The sequence below is a fragment of the Budorcas taxicolor genome, chromosome 14 (assembly GCF_023091745.1).
Source record: "Budorcas taxicolor isolate Tak-1 chromosome 14, Takin1.1, whole genome shotgun sequence".
Taxonomy (NCBI): Eukaryota; Metazoa; Chordata; class Mammalia; order Artiodactyla; family Bovidae; genus Budorcas; species Budorcas taxicolor.
Genome location: NC_068923.1, coordinates 75,867,855 through 75,891,695, shown reverse-complemented (window position 1 = coordinate 75,891,695; position 23,841 = coordinate 75,867,855). Strand labels below are relative to the sequence as shown.

The following is a 23,841-nucleotide window of genomic DNA, read 5'->3' as shown; positions in this document are numbered from 1 at the left end:
AAATTTCAGAACCTACTTCAACTAGGGTTTATTTATTTTTCGTATTTCAAGTCAGAGCGAATACTCTTAGGATGACCCTCGACTGTTTCCAAAATTTGAACTGATCCCATTTGTCATTGCAGATAGAGGGACACAGATGTTTGAGGACAGAAGGGATGGGGGAAAGTAGGGACCAGCGTTGTTTCTGTCACCGACTACAGGACCAGTGAGGTCTGTTCTCTTAGACATTGTCTCTCTTTAATGGCTGAGGAAATACAACTGCAGTAATTCACTGGCGGTCTCAGGCTTTGGTGAGAGGAGGATAAATTTAATTCAGGTCTAGGTATCTCCCCTGCCAGTGTTTTTTCTCTCTGTGCTTTGAGCACCACCATATAAATGGACTCCTTGTAGCATCCTGACCCCAAATGCATAAGATGCATAAACTACCACAGGTTCTTCTTGGCTTTTCAAAAGAAGCATCTTCTTGGGCTGTGATGTATTGCACACTGAGTTGGTACTAGTGTGCCTTGAGCCATTTTCAGCCTTCTGGCTTCATTATTATACCAGTCCAGGCAGAATCCACACCTTTCAAAAGAGAAGCAATTTTTGCGTTAATTATACCACTTCTTTTAATCTCCAACAATATATACAAAAATAATAAGGAGTAGTTATAATTTACCAAGCACATGAACTTAATTAAGGTAAAGGAATGGCTAGTTCCCTTGACAGCATTCCAGAATCACACTTACACATACAATCAGTTTGAAGAAAACAACAAAAGTCTGAATTTAAAGACCTTTTGGGACTTCCCTGGTGGTCCAGTGGTTAAGACTCCTTGCTCCCAAAGCAGGGGGCCCACGTTCGATCCCTGTTCAGGGAACTAGAGCCCACATTCCACAACTATGAGTTTGCATGCCACAGCTAAAGGATCCTGCTGCTATGACTGAAGACCCAGAGCAGTCAAATGAATAAATAAATGAATAAACAAATGTTTTTTAAAATGAAAAAATAAAGGCCTTTTAACAGACCAATATTTATATGCAAAAAAATAAAAAGGACATAACAAAGGAATTCACTGGTCTGCTTTCCATAGCAATTAAAATAGAGTGGATACCTATAATATCAGCACAGAATATAACTTGCCAAAAACATATGGAAACTATTGCATATCCATGCTTGTCTAGCAGTCTTTTGCTGATAACACTGTGAAGTTTGTCATCTCCCCCCGGTGACTCAGATGGTAAAGAATCCACCTGCAATGGGGGAGACCTGGGTTCAACCCCTGGGTTGGGAAGATCCCCTGGAGGAGGGCATGGCAACCCACTCCAGTATTCTTGCCTGGAGAATCCCTGTGGACAGAGGAGCCTGGCGGGCTAGAGTCCTTGCAGTCACAGAGTCGGACACGACTGAACAAGTGCATACACCTCCATGGCTTGCTTAGAGGGCTAATTTGTGAGCTTTCTTTCCATCCTCCCAGGGTCTGCAGGGTATGGAGATGTGTTCTTTGCTTCCTCTTCACTGCAACATCCCTGACTTTGTCCTGGTTTGCCCAGGCATTTGCAATGGTCCAAAAATGTCCAGACTCTCCTCATCAAACTTCTGTCCTCCAGCACTTCTCTACCAGCTAGTTTCCACATAGGCTATGCTATGATTTTTCTCTGTAAGATGTTAGTGTCTGGTGGCCATTTCTTGTTTAATCTGCAAGATAAACTTACAAGATAAATATAGGTAGTGGTTAAAACTATGGCTTTTGGCATTAAACAGACCTAGATTCAAATCACAGGTTGTTCTGATACCAGCCATGTTGCTTTGCACAAGCAGCTTAACTTCTCTTTAGAAGAGAATGCTGATACCTATCTCCTGGAGCCGTGGTGAGGATGCTTCCCTGGTGGCTCAGAGGTTAAAGCGTCTGCCTGCCATGCAGGAGACCTGGGTTCGATCCCTGGGTCAGGAAGATCCCCTGGAGAAGGAAATGGCAACCCACTCCAGTATTCTTGCCTGGAGAATCCCATGGACGGAGGAGCCTGGTGGGCTATAGTCCCCGGGGTCGCAAAGAGTCGGACACGACTGAGCGACTTCACTTTGTGTCAGGAGAAGGTTTGGCATTTGGTAAGAGCTCACTTTACGGCAGGTATTCGTGTCCCAAGAGCACTTGCATTTTCATGTCAGGAGATGACAGTGTTTGTTCCCAAAGAGAGTCCTAGGATGGGATTCCAGGCCAGTAGAGGTCTTGGAGCAGGTGGGCCCCAGGTCTTACCATGTAGGTAGCTGCCTGGTCCTCTTGTATGTATGTGGTGTTGGCATCTACCTAAGAGGGGAGACTTGAGGATGAAGACTGTCTGTCTCATGGACATTATGGATAATAATGTGGGACATCACTGTAGATGGAGTGCTTTCTAAGTCTATATGTGAAATAAATTGAATGCACAAAAAGGATTCAGTCATTTCAATTTGCCGTAGATCCGTGCTACCCAGTCTGGTCTCCAGACCAGCAGCATCAGCCCTGCCTGGGACCTCATTAAAAAGGCAGCTTCTTTGCCACATCCCAGACCTATTGAATGAAAATCTCTGGGAGGTGGCTCAGTCATCTCCATTTTACCAAAGTTCTCATGGTGATTCTGATGCACCCCAGCACTCGAGAGTCATTATAACAGAACATCCGCACAAGGCTATAAACCATGAGAATCCAGGAACTATCAGTCTACATCTTTGGAGGCTATCCTAACAGACCCTAGAGAATCTTCATGGCTGTGCGTTCCCATATGCTTCACTTTGACATTTCAAGGACACACCCAACCTGAGAACAGACCCTGGAAAGTTTGACTCTATCACCAGACATGACATTAACATGAGATCAACGTCACCCTTAATTCATTAGATTCTCATTTCTTCTTTCCATGGTTTTGTTCTTTTGGATGCTTTGAGCTGGTTGTGTACTTTAGGGTTATCCCTTTGTGTGTAAATCACTAAGATTAATAAGAAGTACCTTCTTAACTCAGATGCATTTGACATACTTTTTTTTTTTTTTTTTAGAAACCTGTTTTAGCCACTTGTAGTTTTGTTCCATCGTGCCAGTTTTGGGAAACATCTAAGCCATATTTCTATGTATCTCCATGCTCATCAAGTAGATGTTTCTATTCTATAGATATTTACAAACTAGCGTACAAGTAGCTTGTGTGTTGCCTCATCATCTTTTTTAGGAAAGAAAGTCCGTTCAGAATGTAATACAGTGCTTTACTGGGCTTCAGTTTATGGTGCTTTACAGATAAGGCTTTTCTAAAAATTGGATGTTTGTGGCAGCCCTGCAGGGAACAAGTCTGTTGGCACCATTTTTCCAACAGCATCTGCCTGTGCCACATCTTGGTAATTTTCTCCATATTTCAGACTTCTTCATTATTGTTGTATTTGATATGGTGGTCTGTGATCAGTGATCTTTGACGTTGCTATTGCGATTGTGTTTTGGGACATCACAAACCACATCCATATACGATGGCAAGCTTAATTGATAGATGGATGTGTTATGATTTCTCTACCAACAAGCCATCCCCCCATCTCTCCCTCTCTTCAGGCCCACCTGTGCCTGGAGACAAAATATTGAAATTAGGCCAGTTAATACCCTCAACAGTGGTCTCTAAGTGTTCAAGTGAAAGGACAAACCTTACCTCTCTCACTTTCTTTTTCTTTTTTCAAAATTCTTTTTTTTATTTTTTAAATTCTGAAAGTATGATAATACATTTACAGAAAATACAGAACAAAATTACATATAGTCCCACTATATATTACCATTATTTTTAAGTAGTAAATTAAAATTTTAGTTGGAGTTTCAATATCAAACTCTCAAAAATTAATAGAATGAATATATAGAAAAGTAGAAGGATATAGTAGACCTGAAGAGCACCACGAACCAAGTCAACATAGTTAAGACTTACACAATTTTCACACAACAATGAGATATACATCTATCCAAGTTCTCATAGACTATAAACTAGGAGACACTAGAGCATATCCAGGGACATAAAACAGGGTGCAAAAATTTCATGGTTTAAAGGTATTGAAAGCATACAGGGTCTGTTCTCTTATCACTGTGTTGCTGCTGCTGCTGCTGCTAAGTTGCTTCGGTCGTGTCCGACTCTGCGACCCCATAGATGGCAGCCCACCAGACTCCCCCATCCCTGGGATTCTCCAGGCAAGAACACTGGAGTGGGCTGCCACTTCCTTCTCCAGTGCATGAAAGTAAAAAGTGAAAGTGAAGTCGCTTAGTCGTGTCCGACTCTTAGCGACCCCATGGACTGCAGCCCACCAGGCTCCTCCATCCATAGGATTTTCCAGGCAAGAGTACTGGAGTGGGGTGCCATTGCCTTCTCCATCACTGTGTTAGAATTATCAAAAGATAATTATGCTAGAAACAAATTATCAAAGAGATTTGAAAATAACCCACACATTTTCAAGTGCAGTGTGACATTTACCAAGAGAATTATGTCTCTCACTAGAAATCGTTAAGCTTAGTGAGGAAAGCATGTCAAAAGCCAGGAGAGGCCAGAAGCTGGGTCTCTTGCCCCAAGCAGTTAGCCAGGCTGTGAACACAAAGGAAAAGTTCTTGGCGGAAATTAAAAGTGCTAATCCAGTGGGCACACAAATGATAAGAAAACAAAACAGCCTATTGCTGACATGGAGAAAGTTTTACCGCTCTGGGTAGAAAATCAAAACAGCCATGACATTTCTGTAAGCCAAAACCCAATCAGAGCAAAGCCCTGACTCTCTTCCATTCTGTGACAGCTGAGAGAGGTGGGAAAGCTAGGGAATCACAGTCTGAAGCTAGCAGAAGTCAGTGTATGAGGTTTAAGAAAAGATGTCATCTCATTAACTTATAAAATTGCGAGGTGAAGCAGCCAGTGCTGATGTAGAAGCTGCAGCAAGTTGCCCAGAAGATCTAACTAAGATAATTCATGAAGGTGGCTACACGAAGTGAAAGTGGCTCAGTCGTGTCCGACTCTTTGCGACCCCATGGACTTTACAGTCCATGGAATTCTCCAGGCCAGAATACTGGAGCAGGTAGCCTTTCCCTTCTCTAGGGTATCTTCCCAACCCAGGGATCAAACCCAGGTCTCCCGCATTGCAGGCGGATTCTTTACCAGCTGAGCCACAAGGGAAGCCTAAGAATACTGGAGTGGGTAGCCTATCCCTTCTCCAGCAGATCTTCCTGACCCAGGAATTGAACCAGGGTCTCCTGCATTGCAGGTGGATTCTTTACCAACTGAGCTATCAGGGAAGCCCCCAGTTATCAATGTAGATCAAAAGAAAACGCCATCTAGGACCTGCATAGCTACAAATGCAACAACGAAGCCTGGATGACAGCACATGTGTTTATGACATGGTTTATTGAATATTTTAAGCCCACTGTTGGAACCTACTGTTCAGAAAAAAAGACTCCTTTCAAAATATTATTATTGCCCATTGACGATGCATCAGGTCACCTGAGAGCAAGGACTGAGAGATACCGCAAGATTATTGTTATTTTCATGCCTACTAACACAACATCCATTCTGTAGTCCATGGATCAAAGAGTAGTTTCAACTTTCCAATCTTACTATTTAATAAATACATTTTTAAGACAATGGCTGCCATAGATAGTGATTCCTTTGATGAATCTGGACAAGATTGATGACCTTCTGGAAAGGATTCACCATTCTAGATGGCTTTAAGAATGTGGTTCGTGGAAAGAGGTCAAAATATCAACATTAACACGAGTTGGGAAGATGTTGATTCTAGTCTTCATGGGATACTTTGAGGGCTTCAAGATTCAGTGGAAGAAGTAACTGCAGATGTGGTAAAACCTGCAAGAGAATAGAAGTGGAGCCTGGAGATGTGGCTGACTTGCTGCAATCTCATGATAAAACTCTCATGAATGTGTAGTTGCTTCTTATGGATGAGCAAAGTGTGTGGTTTCTTGAGATAGAATCTGCTCCTGGTTACGATGTTGTGAAGACTGCTGAAATGATAACAAAGATTTAGGTGATCATAAAAACTCAGTTGATAAAGCAGCAGGAGGGTTTGAGAGGATTGACTCCAGTCCCGGAAGAAATGCTATTGTGGGTAAAATGGCACAAGAGTATTATGCTCTGCAGCACAGCATTGTGTGCTACAGAGAAATCATTCTTGAAAAATAGAGTCAATCAGTTCGGCTCATTTTAAGGAATTGTCTCATTTTAAGAAATTGCCACAACCACCCCACCCTTCAGCAACCACCACTCTAATCAGTCAGCAGCCATCAGCTCCAAGCAAGACACTCCACCTGCAAAAAGATTTTAAAAAAAGATTATGGCCCGCCGAAGGGCCAGATGATGGTTAGCATTTTTAGCAATAAAATTTTTTGAATTAAGGTATGTAATTAACTGTATTAACTGTATGTATTAAGGTATGTATTAACTGTACCTTAATTCAGGTACAGTTCTTTAGACATAATTCTATTGTGTACTTAATAGACTACAGAGTAAATGTAATTTTTATATACACTAGGAAACCAAAATATTGGCATGATTCTGTTTATTTCAGTATTTGCTATATTGAGGCTTTCTGGAGCCAAACCCCACAAAATCTCTGAGATGTGCCTATATGTTCACCATGAAATGCTTTAAAAGAAAGTGTTACGACTTTTTAGCTACAGTGGGTCTCATCTAAGAACAAGCCATGCATTCAAATCATAGGACTTCCAATCATAGGAGGGAATCGCAGATACAGGGATTGATGATAACTCTCTCAAAAATTATATGTTCATATCCTAAGTACTAGATCCTGTAAATATGACCTTGTTGGGGGAAAAGGTCTTTGCAGGTATAGTAAATTAAGTATCTCTAGATGAGATCATCCTGGATTATGGTGGGCCTTAAATCCAATGACAAATCCTAGGAGAGAATAAAAAGGGGGAAGAGACACAGAAACACGGAAGAGAACGCCACACACAGAGAGAGGCAGGTTAGAATGCTGGGTCTGCAAGTCCAGGGACGCCAAGCATTGCCAGCAGCCACCAGAAGCCAGGAGAGCTAGGAACCTTCAGAAGGTACCAACCCTGCCAACACCTTCACTTGGAACGTCTGGCCCCAGAACTATGAGCGAATAGTTTCTGTGGTTTTAAACTTCCAAGTCTGTGTTATTTGTTATAGCAGCTCTAGGAATACAAACTCATGACACCAGCTCATGCCACTCCCTTTTTTTGCAGCTACCAACATTTATAAACCTTAGGTTCAGGAAACTTTCTTGAGGAAATAGATTCAGGAAGAGTAACAGTAGGTTTGTTGCTGTTTAGTCACTAAGTCATGTCTGACTCTTTGTGACCTCATGGACTGTAGCCCGCCAGGCTGCTCTGCCCATGGGATTCTCCAGGCAAGAATACTGGAGTGGGTTGCCATTTCCTTCTCCAGGGGATCTTCCTCACCCAGGGATTGAACCTGCGTCTCCTGCATTGGCAGGTGGATTCTTTACAACTGAGCCACCTGGGAAGCCCCTCTAACAACAGGTTGCTGAGGTTTTATTCCTACACCAAGGATCATGAACCCTTAAGCCAGCAATACTCATCAGAGGACATTAAGACAGTTTTCAGAAACAGGAGACATATGTATTTGCGTTCTGTTTATTGGACTGACATGCATGTGGACAAAGCAGTATCAGTGTGTATAAGTCATGTCGAAACTTTGACTGTCACCATGTGATAGCAGGGCTGTTTTGCCATCTATAGGTGAATGGCTTAGAGACGAACAACAAAGGGAGTCAAGAAGAACAGATCTTTCTTGCATAAGGTCAAACGGGAGTGTGTGACGCTGGCGTCTTAGTTTTGTTTTTTGTTAGACTATTCATGGAACCATTGTTCATTTTTTACTCAAACAATTTATGGAATGAATCTTATCTGAATAATGTCAAACACCAAGAAGGCAGCAGTATTAATGACAAGTTCCTTGCCTTCATGTACATGTGTAGCTAATGAGAAATGATAGTGATAAATAAACAAACAAAATATTGATGTGTGGTATGAAGGAAATGAGTAAATAATTTAACAACCTAGTAAAAAGTAGCCTTGCCAGTCTTGTTTTTGGCATAAAGTGAAAGTGAAAGTCACACAGTCATGTCCAACTCTTCACGACCCCATGGACTGTAGTCCATAGAATTCTCCAGTTCAGAATACTGGAATGGGTAGCCATTCCCTTCTCCAGGGGATCTCCCCAATCCAGAGATAAAACCCAGGTCTCCCACCTTGCAGATGGAATCTTTACCAGCTGAGCCACCAGGGAAGGCCGCCCCCTTTTCTTTGAAGCATATTAAATATAATGGTGTTGTTCATTTATTTATTAATCTACTTAATTATATTCTGTCTCCTTCTGAACTGTAAGCACCATGAGATCAGGGACCTCGTCTTCTCTGCTGATCTCAAGTGTAAGGATGCTGCCTGGTATATAGGGAACCCAGAGCAAATATTTATTCAATGTATTTGTGGACTGAGTAAGGGAAATTGGATTCCCAGGCAGCTCAGTGGTAAAGAGTTCACCTGCGATGCAGGAGACTCAGGTTTGATCCCTGGGTTGGGAAGGTTCCCTGGAGAAGGAAATGGCAACCCAGTATTCTGCCCATGGACAGAGGAGCCTGGTGGGCCATGGGGTTGCAGAAGAGTTGGACAGGCCTTACAAGAGAACATGATGGAGAGAAACTGGCAGATTCCCTGGGCAAAACTAGGGGACCCAGAATGCATTTTATTTGTATTTGTATTGCATTTGTTTTTAAAATTCTTTACTTTTCTAAGCTAACATTTTTTTAGGGGAGAAATTTTTCAGGTAGAGAAGGTATGAAAAAATAAAAACTTGTAAGATCTAGAATAAGTGCTTGACCAAACCACTTTTATTTATTTCTCTTTATTGCTAGATATGGTATTTGTTTTTTAAATTTATGATTGATTGATGATTTTTAAAAGGCTTATTAAAACTTCGAAACAAAATTGTAAGACTATTTTTTAAAACAGCATGAAGAATCAGGGAACTCTATTTGTTCTTTTCTCATTTCAAAATTCAAGAAATTGGCCTGCTGAAAACACAGGTTTGTGTTTAAAATCATCTGAAATATAGTCACAAAGACTTGTAAAATTTTAGGATATAAAATGGTTTTCCTTTGCTTTCTGTTTTATCTCTTTAACTTTAAATATTTACTTTAAATCAAGAAAATTTGAATTCCCTTAGAGAAAAATGAGCAAAAGACAGAATAATAAACTGTTGCAATAAATGAGTAAATTTTAAAAACAAAGAGAAAGAATATAAAGAAACACAAAGAATCAGAAGCCAAATGGAAGACTGTTCTATTCTTTAACAATCAAGGAACTGCAAATAAAATAATGTAACCTGCTTTGCATACCAGTTTGGAAAGAGACAGTTTGAGGAAACAGGAAGTCATACAGTTATTGTGAATATAAACTGTTTTAACCTGTCCAGGAGCAATTTGCCAAATGAATTATAAGCCTCAAAAATATTTTGCCTTTGACCTATTAATTTCACTTCTGAGAGTATATATTAATGAAAAAGTGAAGTATATATGGCTATTTTGCCGTGAAGATAATTAGATGAAGTGCTATTTACGGTAGCAAAGTATTAGACATCATTTACAAGATCAATAAGAGCAAATAAAGTTTATAGCATTTTATCTTAATCCAATATAATAGTACTTAGCCATTAAGACTATTTTTCACAATTTTATTTAGTGACGTGGGAAGATGCTGAAGATGTATTACAGGGGGAAAGTAGCAAATTAAAAAATAATTGTTACAATATTGTATTAAATATTTACATATTTTGGAGAAAGGGAGACAGAGACTGAGGTAGGAAAAATGAAGGCTACACAGATGTGTTTGTAGTGGGTGAGAAAATTATGCCTGCTTTTCAATATTTTTCTCATTTGTTTATGGTCTGTGACTTTCCTATGGTGATCACACAAGCGTCTATGTTAAAACGTGTGTGGTTTATTTAAAATGTGAAGATCCATAGTCTTGCCTTAAAGTTTCCCCGGAGAAATGAATAAAATTACGGACAAAGGGCATGAATAGGCAGTTTATGTAAGGAGACACCTGCTTGGCTATCCTGGATGTGAAGAGATGCTTGAACTCATAGGTGATGGAAGAAATGCAGTTGTAATGTCTTTGAGATACCACTTTGTACCCACTGAATTGGCCCCCAAAGGAGAAATTTAGTGAGAAAGAAGGGAACTAGAATTCTGGTCAGAGTCTAGACCAACATTACCCTTTACAGGAAATGCATCCAAGGCCATTCTGAGAGCACATTGAGGTAGGTTTTCCTGCAGTTAACCATCAATCCAGGTCCCAGTAATAATAAGAATTTTTTTTTTTTCCTTTTAAACACAAAATCAAACTGACTTTGTTATATTATGGATTATTTTGAGCTCATTAGTATTATGGACTTTGTTTTATTCGGAGAAGGCAGTGGCACCCCACTCCAGTACTCTTGCCTGGAAACTCCCACGGATGGAGGAGCCTGGTAGGCTGCAGTCCATGGGGTTGCGAATAATCAGACACGACTGAGCGACTTTACTTTCACTTTTCACTTTCATGCATTGGAGAAGGAAATGGCAACCCACTCCAGTGTTCTTGCCTGGAGAATCCCAGGGACGGTGGGGGCGGGGGGGCGGCGCCTGGTGGGCTGCCGTCTATGGGGTCGCACAGAGTCAGACACGACTGAAGCGACTTGGCAGCAGCTGTAGCATGGATAGAAAAATAGGAGTCCTACTTCTCTCAGTCTAATTCACACAAAGTGTGTTGTATGAATAAGAAAAAGTAAGTAAAATTTTGGCAAGTGATCACATGAATTTAGATTTTGTGATAAATGAGGAAAAAATGGCTTAAACGATCAGATATATGAATTTTAGGAAAGCAGACTTCAAAAATTTGCAGCATTCACGTAGAGAACTTGCTGAAACCTCAAGAAACCACCGACCCTGGAGTCGCAGAGCCACTTAGGCCACAGGTGAGGAAATGACCGTTTGACTAGAAACATGTCAGATATTGTAGACAAAGAATGCTTTATACACCCTGAAAGTCAGTCATCACAACTCACTCCTAACTTAGAAAAACATTCGCAAAGATTTTATAAACAAAAAAGACTCCAGTACGGTCAGCATTGTGCCTTGTTCTGGCCCCCACTGTGGGGCCGGAGTATGAGCAGAGAGAAGCATGCAGGGCCTGATTGTGAAGGACAGTGTAGGTCATGGTGTATGTTTTAGCCTTAAAAAATTATTAAAAGCATGTAATTAGAATTTTCATTTTAGAAAATAATTACAGAAATTTAGATTAAAAGAACATACGTGATTAGGTGATCAAGCTGTGAATGAAACAGATCTCAAAGAAAAGCAGATGGGCCTTACCATGATGCCAGCCAAGCAAGACGTGGTCGGTGTTTATTTCGTACACAAGAAATGGAGTGAAGGTAGGCTGTCATATCCAAGGAGGCCAAGAGTAGAGGGAAAATCCAGATGGTGAGCATAAGCTAAAGCCTCAGGAAGTAGTAGTGGGGATTAAGAGTAAGAATATCATGTCTACCCCTGAAGACCAACTAAGGCAGTGACAGTGCAGACAGAAGACCAAGGATTTTTATCACAGTGTTGTCTGCGGTCCCGGAGAGCTGGAAACTACTGAAGGCTCATCTCTGGGGAGAGGGGATAAGTAAATGTGGTTGACGGTCACCACGGAATTCTGTGCAGCCACAGCCAGGATGAGGCATGCAACCAGTAAAGTGGTTACATCGGAAAAGGCCCATAGTGAGGGTTGCCAGATAAAATTGAGAGTTAAGTTTGAATTTCGGACAAACAACAAATACCTTTTTAGAGTATGGTCCAAATATTTGCTAAATCTGGCAACCCTGGTCATAGCATGGCACAGTTTGTGAAAATGAAAGCTATGTACACAGACAGATCGACCCAATTTATTTCATAAGCATATAGAGCAAACATGTCAATAGCTATTGTGGGGGCAGGGGGACAGAGGAGATAAAAAGGAATAAATGAATATTACATAAATAAATGAGAGGGCCTTAAGTTGACAGGTGGATGGTAATGAACTGAATCAGATTCGCTCAATTCTCTGTACCTAAATCCAAAAAGAAGTAAAAAAATATAAATTTTTCTGCACTCTCCTGGATTTCTTTCCTGAAGCCCTGAGGACACTGCCTGGCTGATAGATTATTCTGTCCTACAAAACGATCCCTATAAAATAGTCTGGCATTGCTGGCAAAATTAAGTGGCAGAAAAGAGAGTAGGAGAAGGAGTGGGTACGAGACAAGGGACTCGGGGAAGAAGTTTATAAACCGAATGAAAAATGAAACTAATGAACAAATCATTTAGGAACACTGCTTCTCCCAGATTTACCGTTTTAATACAGGAATGGGCTCACATTCGTATAGAGTAAATAGTAAGTAGTAAAAGATTATCCATAAACGCAAATCCTTAACTGTTGCCATGGCAACAGTCAGCCGAATAGACAAAGTTGCAATTTCCCCATTGGAAAATGATGCTTCAATACATGTCACCAGTAACACTGACTCTTAATTTTTTTTTTTTCATGTCACAGCTGATTACAAGGAGAGCTTTAATACGATTGGCAACATCGAAGAGATTGCCTATAATGCTGTTTCCTTCACCTGGGATGTGAATGAAGAAGCAAAAGTGAGTGAGAAAGTAGCATTGACTCATTGGTCATACCTTTTAAGTATCACGGCCTTTCTCTGCAGCGGATTCTTTGACAAAAGCCTCTGTGAGTAGAGAAAGATCTGTTAACTTGAGCCAGAAAAACGGGAAATGAACCTATTGGATTTCTCCAGAAGTCACACACATTCAGTTACCAAGAAGCTAAATCAATCACCTTTTGACAGGCAAAGGGGTGTACCTGTTTCTCTGGGGCCTCCCGCTGAAAGGGCCAGGCCCCTTGTCCCTCCCAATTCCTCCAGGCCCCCAAGCTCCATTTTATCACTTGGGGCTGACAGGACCGGGCTTAAAAATCTTTTCTCCCTGTACTGAAGTTTCCCCAAACACCTCTGCAACTGCCTCCTTCTTCGGAGGCAGGATGGCGTTCAGAGCTTCTGTCTGCATAGGTAAGCAGCTGGACGACCCCACCCTGCCTCCTGCCCCTTCCAGGCTTCACCTGGTCAAGGGAGGAAGCAGGGCTGCAGGTCTCTGAACTTCACTCCCTGAGAAAAAGCCATCACTGTGACCCTGAGCCATTTCTTTCCTGTTGACCTTAGGCTTTTCTTATTTCTCTCTGGTGCCAGCACAGTTAAGAAGGGCAAAGGTAAAAATCTCTGGAGGATAAGCATCCACCATTGCATGGATTTGGGTAAAAAAATGCAAGAATTGCGGATACTCAGACTTGCTTTCCAGCCACGAGTCTCTGAGTGTATGGAAACTGAACTTTGTGGCTGTGCCCACACTTCATCCTGGGTTGTGTACCTTCTGATTCTCAAGCTTCATTTTGCACCAAAGGGAAGGTTTCAGATGAACCCTAAGCTGTTTTCTGCTTCGGTTACTTACCATCTAGGCAGGCGTTAGAAGACTTTGTCTTCGAATTAATGAAAAGGTCAACATAAACAACCGCTTTCAATGCTTCATTGTCTGCGAGCAGGGGAAGGCCGGGTGAGAAAGGAAACTGGATGGGAGTTCGTGGGCATGATTTAGAGATGAAGATGAATTGCTCAGTGTCTCATTTCACTCAGGTATAAAACAAAGTAAATGAAACTGGCGTTAGGCCCAAGAAAGGTGACCTAAATGGGCAAGCAGAAACAGAGCTCCAGAGCGGCCGAGGGAACGTTCTGGGGGCTCGGTGCGTCTGAGGGAAGGAGGGAGGCCTTGCGATGCATTGGGAACTCAGGGACCTCACAGAAGGGCAGGAAGAGCTTTTCCTCAAGGCTTTCCTCTGCTTCCGCCTCGAGTTCCTCACCCGAGCCCGGGGCCTCCTCCTCGTGGTCCTTCACTTCTCCCAGAGGCTATTACTGGGCTGGGTAAGGGAGAGGCAGCCTGTGCAGTGGTGTCAGGGCCTGGAGTTGGAATCCTTGGCAAGGCGTCTGACCCCTCTGGGCTTCAGTTCCCTCACACAAAGCAAAAACAAAACAACTTTTCCGATCGTCTCTGCTGTACCAAGCATGTGCTTGGGGGGTTTGATGTGTGAAAACAGCCTCCGAGGGAGGTGGGGGACAGCAGTGTGTGTGGAGTGAGAGGCAGGTCCAAGAACAGCCATCCACTGGGAAGACAATGGGATCCCACCTTTGGAATACCTTGTCAAGGTAAAGCCAGCTGAAACTGCACCCCTCATTTTCCTTTTCATGGAATCTGATGATAAGTTGCTAGAATGTGCATGTATTAACTGTCACCAGTCAATAGAACCTTTTAAAGAAAATGTTGAAACCGGAAGGGACATCTTAAATGATGGTGGCTCTCTGGTCAACCAATGAGATAATTAATTTGGTGTAGCTGACTCTTCTTTCATTCCCCATAGGCAGGGCTCACTTGTCTTGTTTAAATATGTGTTTTTGTATGTGTGCATTGCTCCAGGCTGACACATTTACGCTCACCTATGCTTTGACAAATGGCAGTACTTGCTTGTTGTAGCATAACTTGTTTCTTTAATACATATTTTTAGTAGCTATTATTTGGTAGTTGTAATCATGTACAGTCTGGATAAGTAATAGAAATAGTTCCAAAGGATTTTGCTGAACTAGTGGGAGAACTTTTAAAGAAAAACCATAAAAGTTAAATTCATTTCATTAGGTAGGCTGAGAAGATTTCTTTTTTCAGGCTGCAGGACATAAGGTTTTTCTTTAAATATAACTGATTTTATAATAAGCAGGCTGCAAAAATAACCCCACAATTACACAATTGGGAAAAAGTTTTCAACAAAGCAAGGCACATAAAGGGCTTCCCAGCTGGCTCAGTGGTAAAGAATCCACCTGCCAATGCAGGAGAGGCAGGAGACGTGGGTTTGATCCCTCATTTGGAAGATCCCCTGGAGAAGGAAACGGCAACCCACTCCAGTACTCTAGCCTGGGAAATCCCATGGACAGAGGAGCCTGCCAGGCTTCAGTCCATGGGGTCCCAAAAGAGTTGGACATGACTTAGTGATGAAACAACAACAAAGCAAGGCATGAAAGGTGTCCCTCTCACGGTGGAATTGTTTATAATTCATTTTGTGGACTTCTCAGAAGCAGTTGCCTTGGCCTACGAGTTCCTGTTGGTAACAGCCACACAGAAATCCACTGGAGGCTTCGGGATCGGTGCCCCATTCAATGTCACCTGCTGCTTTGGTTTTGGTGTGGCCAGAGGACACAAATTTGTGACCCACCACCTTCATATGGTCCACAGAACATAAATGTATGTGGGTTTCATGCACTTTAAGTACTTTTATTCCAAATTTTAAAATATTTTGCCCGCATTTAATAATCAGATTTTTGTTTTTTAAATCCAAGTTTCCAGATTCTTTTGGACTCTGGCAACATTAGCCCGAGTGTTTGCAAGGCTGTGAGTGGCTCTTGTGAGGCACCAACTGTTCTCTTGAATGCTTTCTCTGCCTTTCTCCCTCCTGGAACTTCCCTTGCCTGGTCCTCATGAGCATTTGAGTTTCCATGCCTGAGTCACACCCGCTCAAGCAACCGGATATGCAGTTTACCTCTTTATTGGCTTTCAGGGTTAGGGGAAGCAGTGACACAGGGAGGTTAACACAGGGAGGAACGGGGCAGTCAGCAACGCCATCACCCTCCGCTGGCTCCTCTGGCAGCAGGTCGCACAGAGGCTGAGTTGGTGCCTGTACAGAGAGCTGCAGTGCCTTCCTTTGGAACACACACAGAGGTAGTAAATCTTGATCTTTGAACATATTAAAAAAAAAGTCAGAATCACTTGGGTCCAAATGTAAATATCTACCAACAATTTGAATAATACCATTTCAAGGGTAAAAATTATATATATATAATTTATTAAGTTTATATATGTCTATATAAGTTTACATATACAAATATATATACACAAACACATATACATACACATATATAAATATACATATATACATGTATATATAATATATATACAAATGTACATACATATGTATAAATATATATACATATATAAATTGACATATACATATACAAATATAAACATACATACATACAAATATATATATATTTGCACAAGACCAGCTTTGAAGTACACTATATCTGAAGAAACGTTACGAATGTTCTTTGAGACATGTAAGCATCATTTGAGAAAAATATGTGTCTTCCCAAGATAGCTTTTATTTGGACATTTGGCTTCCCTGGTGGTTCAGATAGTTAAGAATCTGCCTGCAATGCTAGAGACCGAGGTTCAGTCCCTGGGTCAAGCAGACCCCTAGAGAAGGGAATGGCTACCCACTCCAGTATTCTTGCTGGGAGAAACCCATGAACAGAGGAGTCTGGTGGACCACAGTCCACGAGTTCACAAAAGAGTCGGACACGACTGAGCGGCTTTCACTTTCACTTTTGGTTTTGGTGCATTTACTAAAAGAACAGAATAAAACAGTCTGATATTTGGTAGTCTCCCCACGTACACATCATCAAGACCTGATGACAAAATGTTTTTTCCAGAACACTATCGTCTTTTGTTGCTGACCCACATTCTGTTCTTACCTCTCCTTTAGTGGGAACAGAAGTAAAGAAAGAACGTGAAACTGTAATCAGTTAGTTTAATTTAATTACAGGGGAAAATTTGGCCAGGGAAGGTGTTAACGCTGTTCGTTGCCAGTCTCAAGGGCAGTGTGGTTCTGGCAGAATTCCTTCCGAGTTTTTCCTCCCAGAACCGGTTCTGCTGGTTATGCTACAGTGTCTCTGCACAATGACGCCTGCTGGCCAGAGCCGTTTCCCACTGTCTAGAAGCTCTTGTTGGAGAAGGAAATGGCAACCCACTCCAGGATTCTTGCCTGGAGAATCCCAGGGACAGAGGAGCCTGGTGGGCTGCCATCTATGGGGTCGCACAGAGTCGGACACGACTGAAGCGACTTAGCAGCAGCAGAAGCTCTTGTAATGTGAACGGGTGTCCCAGGGTCCCTGGGAATGACCTAGGTGGCATCCAGGTAGGTGAGTTCTGAGCATCCTTGCAGTCACAGTTTGGAAATTGATGGGGTGGGGCACAGGATAATAAAGAAGGTAAAACACTGAAATGGGGCTCAGGTCGCCAGATCTCCAGGCATAGGAATAGCCGGTTTTGTGTCTTCCCCCTTCTTAGCTTTAGCTTCTCAGCTGGAAAATGACAGGAAGAGGAACCGCACAGGGCTGACAAAGTATTTAAGTTCCATCCTTATGATTCTAGTGGAGGACTACAGGGCTAAGTTTCTTCACGTGACTCCCACTTACAAGGTCATTTCAGTGTTTCTTTCTCCCCACAGCCAATCCAGTACCTACAAAGTAGATTTGTTGCTCACTAATTCCCAAGATGAGAAATTCCCAGGCAAGCCCCTATTGAATTATTAAAGAGCGGTAAGCTCTGATTCCTGGCACCGAACGCCGGTGATGACATCATCCCAGAGCAGGAGCTCACAAACCCTAATTACAGGCTCCCCTTTCTCCCTAATTTCTAAGGAGATTCTTGAAACCAGGCCCCTTAGTTTTGTCCACAGCCCTTTTCTCGGTTCACAGTGATTTCAAGATGAAACCAGTCTCGATGCGCTACAAAGGCCTCTCATGTGACCACAGAGGATTACCTGAATGTTAAGATGCTGCTTAGTGCTCGGAGGAACAGGCTTCTATTTTGGTCTTTTCACTGGAATCAGTTCAGTTCAGTTCAGTCACTCAGTTGTGTCTGACTCTTTGCGACCCTATGAACTGCACCATGCCAGGCCTCCCTGTCCATCACCAACTCCCGGAGTTTACTCAAACTCATGTCCATTGGGTTGGTGATACCGTTCAACCATCTCGTCCTCTGTCATCCCCTTCTCCCGCCTTCAATCTTTCCCAGCATCAGGGTCTTTTCAAATGAGTCAGCTCTTCGCATCAGGTGGCCAAAGTATTGGAGCTTCAGCTTCAATATCAGTCCTTCCAATGAACACCCAGGACTGCTCTCCCCCAGGATGGACTGGTTGGATCTCCTTGCAGTCCAAGGGACTCTCAAGAGTCTTCTCCAACATCACAGTTCAAAAGCATCAATTCTTTGGCGCTCAGCTTTCTTCACAGTCCAACTCTCACATCCATACATGACTACTGGAAAAACCATAGCCTTGACTAGACGGACCTTTGTTGACAAAGTAATGTCTCTACTTTTTAATATGCTATTTAGGTTGGTCATAACTTTCCTTCCAAGGAGTAAGCATCTTTTAATTTCATGGCTGTAATCACCATCTGCAGTGATTTTTGAGCCCCCCCCCCCAAAATAAAGTCAGCCACTGTTTCCACTGTTTCCCCATCTATTTCCCATGAAGTGATGGGACCAGATGTCATGATCTTAGTTTTCTGAATGTTGAGCTTTAAGCCAACTTTTCCAGTCTCCTCTTTCATTTTCATCAAGAGACTCTTTAGTTCTTCTTCACTTTCTGTCATAAAGGTGGTGTCATCTGCACATCTGAGGTTATTGATATTTCTCTTGGAAATCTTGATTCCAGCTGTGCTTCATCCAGCCCAGCGTTTCTCATGATGTACTCTGCATATAAGTTAAATAAGCAGGGTGACAATATACAGCCTTGTCACCCTTGTCACAATATACTCCTTTTCCTGTTTGGAACCAGTCTGTTGTTCCATGTCCAGTTCTAGCTGTTGCTTCCTGACCTGCATATAGGTTTCTCAAGAGGCAGGTCAGGTGGTCTGGTATTCCCATCTCTTTCAGAATTTTCCACAGTTTATTGTGATCCACACAGTCAAAGGCTTTGGCATAGTCAATAAAGCAGAAATAGATGTTTTTCTGGAACTCTCTTGCTTTTTCCACGATCCAGCAGATGTTGGCAATTTGATCTCTGGTTCCTCTGCCTTTTCTAAAACCAGCTTGACCATCTGGAAGTTCACGGTTCACGTATTGCTGAAGCCTGGCTTGGAGAATTTTGAGCATTACTTTACTGGACATAAGAACATTGGATGTGGTCCGTGTCATGAGCTGCTTCATATTGTGAGACATAAATAAAGCTCTCGTATTGGGTGACTTGCTTTTGTCACGTGAGATCCAGGTTTCTTCCTTTTCTTCCTGGGTGGGTCAGCCCTTTCTCTTTCCAGTGCTGTCTTTTCCAGGTACAGCCAGTGGTCCGCTAGCCAAGCGTGGCTCTACTCCATCTACTCCTGATGGGAAGGAAACCAGCCCCTCAGGTGAGATCCTCAGGTCTCAGTGTTGGTAGCATCAGAGACAGGATGGTGCCAGTGCCAGTGCTGTGGTCACAGCCTATGAAAAGGCAGTAAACTGGAGGAAATACAGGTTTTCTAACCTTCTTGAACCCTGCAAATTGTTCAGTCTTTGTTGAAAGTAAGGTTATTGAAAGACTTTTAGCACCAAATCATGGCAGAGCTATTAAAATTGTCTCCAATTTATCTCACCCTTCTTCCTTTTCTCTTTCTCTCAACACTTGTTTTTTGTCTAAACATTTAATCAGTTTTTATGGGGCTCCACTGTGTGTCAAGCAAAGTGCTTCGGAAAGTTACAGTTTCGATAGTCTTGATGAATCATGTCTTCCAAGGGGATGCTTCTGAATGAACTGTGTTCCCTTCCTACCGAACTCCAGTGCTGGACACCAGGGAGAAGGGGAGATGTGTAAATACTGATTTGGGGGATTAAAAGGGAACCCAAAGAACTGGTCAAAGGAAACCACACTCCTGAGTGTCCATGGGTTCAAGATCTAGTTTGCTTCCCTGACCCCGACCTCCTGTCAGCAGTCCAGGGAGTCCTCTTTCTGCGTATCAGACAGTCCAGGATGAAATTGAGTTGATGGATATTACTAATTCAGAAAAAGTTGCATCTTAATGTGTGTGCATGTGTGCTCAATTGAGTCTGATTCTTTTTGACCTGCCATGGACTAACCTGCCAGGCTCCTCTGTTCATGGAACTCTCCAGGCAGGAATCCTAGAGGTGAGTTGCCATTTCCTCCTCCAGGGGATCCTCCTCCAGGGCATCTTCCCAACCCAGGGACTGAAACCATGTCTCTTGTGTCTCCCACATTGGCAGGTGGGTTCTTTACCACTGGCGCCACCTGGGAAGTCCCTTATGTCCTAATGTTTTGCCTAAGTAGAGCCCAGGTTTCAACAGGTCATCCTATGGAAGAAGAGAAATATTATAAGGCATCTTCCTTGGTCTCCAAAGTAAACAAAGTATTGAGAGGCTCCTGGGAGGAGTCTTGAGGGGCTGAGATACACACTGCAAAGCAGGGCAAATGGCATTTTTATGTGTTTGCTGGGGCGTGGTGTGGATGAAGGCAGCTTTAAAAGGGAAAGGTAAACATTTGCTGGAGTCTTTGTTATTGAACTTCAACAAAGCCATACCTTTGTTCCAGTTTTATAAGGTAATGGATGGCAGAAAAAGCTATAAAGCTGGAGTTAGGTCACATTTGGAAGGAATAATCTTTGGAAGGCATCTCACCAGAGCTATCAACAGCTTGATCTTTTGTTAGAATGTGGAGTATCCATGGTTTTTGGCCTCAATTCTGCTGAGGGCTCGTAACTCACATGCATGAACTGTTGTGTGCATGCGTAGAGTGAGACTGCAGACAGATTTCATAGACTGATATGTGTGTGTGTGTGTGTGCACCATGGTTAATATTTATTCAGTGCTTACTTATTGGTATATACCAGGCAGTCTGCCAGTTGTTTATATGCCTTATGCAATATTCATATTTTAAGTGGCTATTATTTTTCATTTAAACAATGAAGAGATTGAAGTCCACAGAGCTTACACGGTGAATGCACAGTAGAGCAGAGACTCCCACCCTGGGAATGTCTGTCTGAAGCACGTGTTCTTTCCATACTGCCTTTTTGTCTTGGGAGGAGGTGGTCATAGTGTCTTCAACCTTGTCTCTGGTGAAGGGGCTGGCATCCCCTCGAAGCAGCCTGCTTGCTGTGCGTCACGTGCTGGGCCCGGCAGTGGGGATTTACAGGCAAAAAGCCAAGCAGGGTGTCTGCAGCTCTCAGAGGCCATCTTGGCTGGGCTGAGGACTCAGACACCTCTGTACATAACTGTCAAATGTTCTGGACAGGACAGTAGCCCTGGGTTTTGTTTTTGTTTTTTTTTAATCACAAAATTAAAAATTTTTCTTGAGCACAAATAAGTATCCACCTACTTGATTAGTAGCCCTGTTCGCAAGTATTCTCTCCCATTCTGAGGCTTGTCTTTTTGTCTTTGTTTATGGTTAGTAGCCAGGAACTTTTTGGTAACTTAATGTTTTAAGCCATTTTTTTGAAACTGAAGTATAGTTGATTTATAATGTTGTGTTAATTTCAGGTGTATAGCAAAGTGATACAGTTGTATATGTTGTGATTCTTTTCAGATTCTTTTCTAATTCTTTCTAATAACCATTATAGATTATTAGAAAATAGTGAATATAATTCCCTGTATTATACAATAGGTCCCTGTTGATTATTTGTTTTATATATGGTGGTGTGTATATGTTAATCCCAAACTCCTAATTTACACCTTCCTCCTTCCCCTTTGGTAACCAGAAGATTGTTTTCTATGTCCATGAGTCTATTTCTGCTTTGTAAACAGTTTTATCTTTTAATTCGTTTTATTTTTATAAAAGCATTTCTATTACATTTTTAATTTAAAAGTTCCCCCAATGTCTTATTTTAAAAGCTTGCAAATGAAAAGTTGAAAGATATTAATACAGTTATGACCACATACCCTAACTCTTCAGCAGGCAGAGAGGGTACCAGCGGTGTGGGATCAGGGAAGACCCAGGGGAGGGTGTGGTGCGTGAGCTGCATCTGAGAGGGGGCCGGGAAGGGGCTCCAGGTAGCAGGACGGGGCACTCGCAGGCGCAGAGACTGGGCAGCGCAGCAGAACCCTGGGCGGCGGAGCTCCGCGCGAAGGCAGAGTGGCTGTGGAGGGGACGAGAGACGTTGCGAGACGGGAGAAATGCCGCGGGGAGGCTAGGAGGAGGGTGGGTGAAAGAGGCTCAAGGTGGGAACTTTAGACCCACCCATTAGGGGACGTGGAGGAGGAGGAAGCAGAGAGGGACGGAGTGGTCAGTAAGGAGAGGACAGAAGGGTACGGGAGAGCAGGACAGAAGGAGGAAGTGACCGGCGAAGTGGGTGACGCAGGCGGTGGTTTCTCACAGCTGGAACCTCTGAAAGCAGCAGCAAGTTGGGAAATGGTTACAAATGCAGATACTTGGACCTCCCACCTGGGACCCAGAGGGCAGAGTCATGACAGGTTTGAACAGCATACCCCTGCTTGTAAGGATGCTACCTGGAGGGAAGCAATCTCAGTGAAGACCGAGGTCAGGTTAAAACTGTGGGGGACAGGGCCTTTACCTACGGTCCCTAATTTATACGTGCTCATACTGAAAGCTTGCATTGCAGCATGGTTTACAAGATGAAGAGGCTAAAAACAGCCTCGTGTTAAAGAAATTGTTACTCCATATTCATGGGTTTTTTTTTTTTTTCTTTTAAAGAGAAGGAAAGGACTCTCTTCAGAATGTCCTGTCAAGTGAAAAAAAAAGCAGGCTGCAGAACTGTGTTGACCATGCTACCATTTGTGTTGGAAAGAAAAGGATATGAATTTGCATAGCAGGTTTCTAGAAGGATACACTAGAAACTGTGACGGATACCCAAGAAACTGTTGGTTGGGGAGCAATGCTGATAGGGGAGGGGGTGTGGTTTCCACGTTTCACCGTTTTGAATTTTGTGCTAGATTCAGCTATGACAAACTCAAAAGAAGTTTTCAGTGTTAAACGCGAATAGAAGAGGCTTAAAGTCATAACTGATAACCAGAAATCTGAGTGAGTGGCTCTTTCAATCTGTTTTGCTTCTTCCTCCCACTGAGAGCTCATTATTTATGAAACAGCCCCGCCCGTTGTTACACAATATCCAGATTCTTCCTTGTCCTGAGGTGCTGCTTCACAAGACCTGTTCAGGTGACAGAGCCGAGTGGCTGAGACTGGCCGTCTGCAGAGCCACGAGGGTTCTGCTCCGGAGAGTACATCTTCGCTCTCTCCCCAGCGAAGCCTGCGATTCCACCTCTCTGAAAGGGTCACACAGAGATAGAGTTTGTGCTTTCCAGATCAATTCACCTTCATAAAATATCTCTCTGTTCAAGTTGATGTGAATATAACCACCCTGGAACCATTTGGAATCAAATGCCTGGAGAGAGTCTGGACAGGGAGCTCTTGGAGTGGTCTGGTCGGAAGGAGGGCTTGAACTGGGGACTGCAGTTGCAGAGGGTGTACGTGTGGGGCAGTACTCTGTGGACTGTGCTGTGGGGGCGAGGAGGAGCTTGGAGTCTCCGAGTAGGACTGGCAGGGTGACCAGGAATCTGAGAAGATGGAGACTGTGGTGGTCATAGGAAGTTGCCGAAGATTTTCATGGCATCTTATAGTTGAAAAATGAGACCTCAGTCTCCATATCTGACGGAGATCGTGTACAGCAGAAACTAGCACAACCTTGTAAAGCAGCTATACGTGCATAAAAATTAATTCGAAAAACAATACATTTTTAAAAACGTGATCTCGAAGTATCACCGTATCAAGCTAGAGATTGTTATACTTATTTAAAAGAAGAGGCCAATGAGGCCCAGAAAGGTTCAATAGTTAGTCCAAGGCCACAGAGTCAGCATTTGTACCAGAGACATAATTTTGAGCCTCTTGTACATTTTTTTTTTCTTTCTTGCTGTGATTTCCTCTCATTTTGC

At 42.7% G+C, this 23,841-nt stretch overlaps 1 protein-coding gene and 1 non-coding gene across 2 annotated transcripts in view; both read left to right on the top strand.

Annotated features, from left to right (window-relative positions):
* Positions 1-23,841, top strand: part of GRHL2 (grainyhead like transcription factor 2) — a 125,481-nt gene that overhangs the window by 49,213 nt on the left and 52,427 nt on the right. The window contains exon 7 of the mRNA XM_052651829.1: positions 12,587-12,681. Within this exon, the coding sequence (XP_052507789.1) occupies positions 12,587-12,681 (95 nt within the window). The remainder of the gene's footprint in view (positions 1-12,586; positions 12,682-23,841) is intronic.
* On the top strand, positions 1,862-1,934 carry TRNAG-GCC (transfer RNA glycine (anticodon GCC)). The gene has a single exon. It is a non-coding gene; the product is annotated as a tRNA-Gly (tRNA).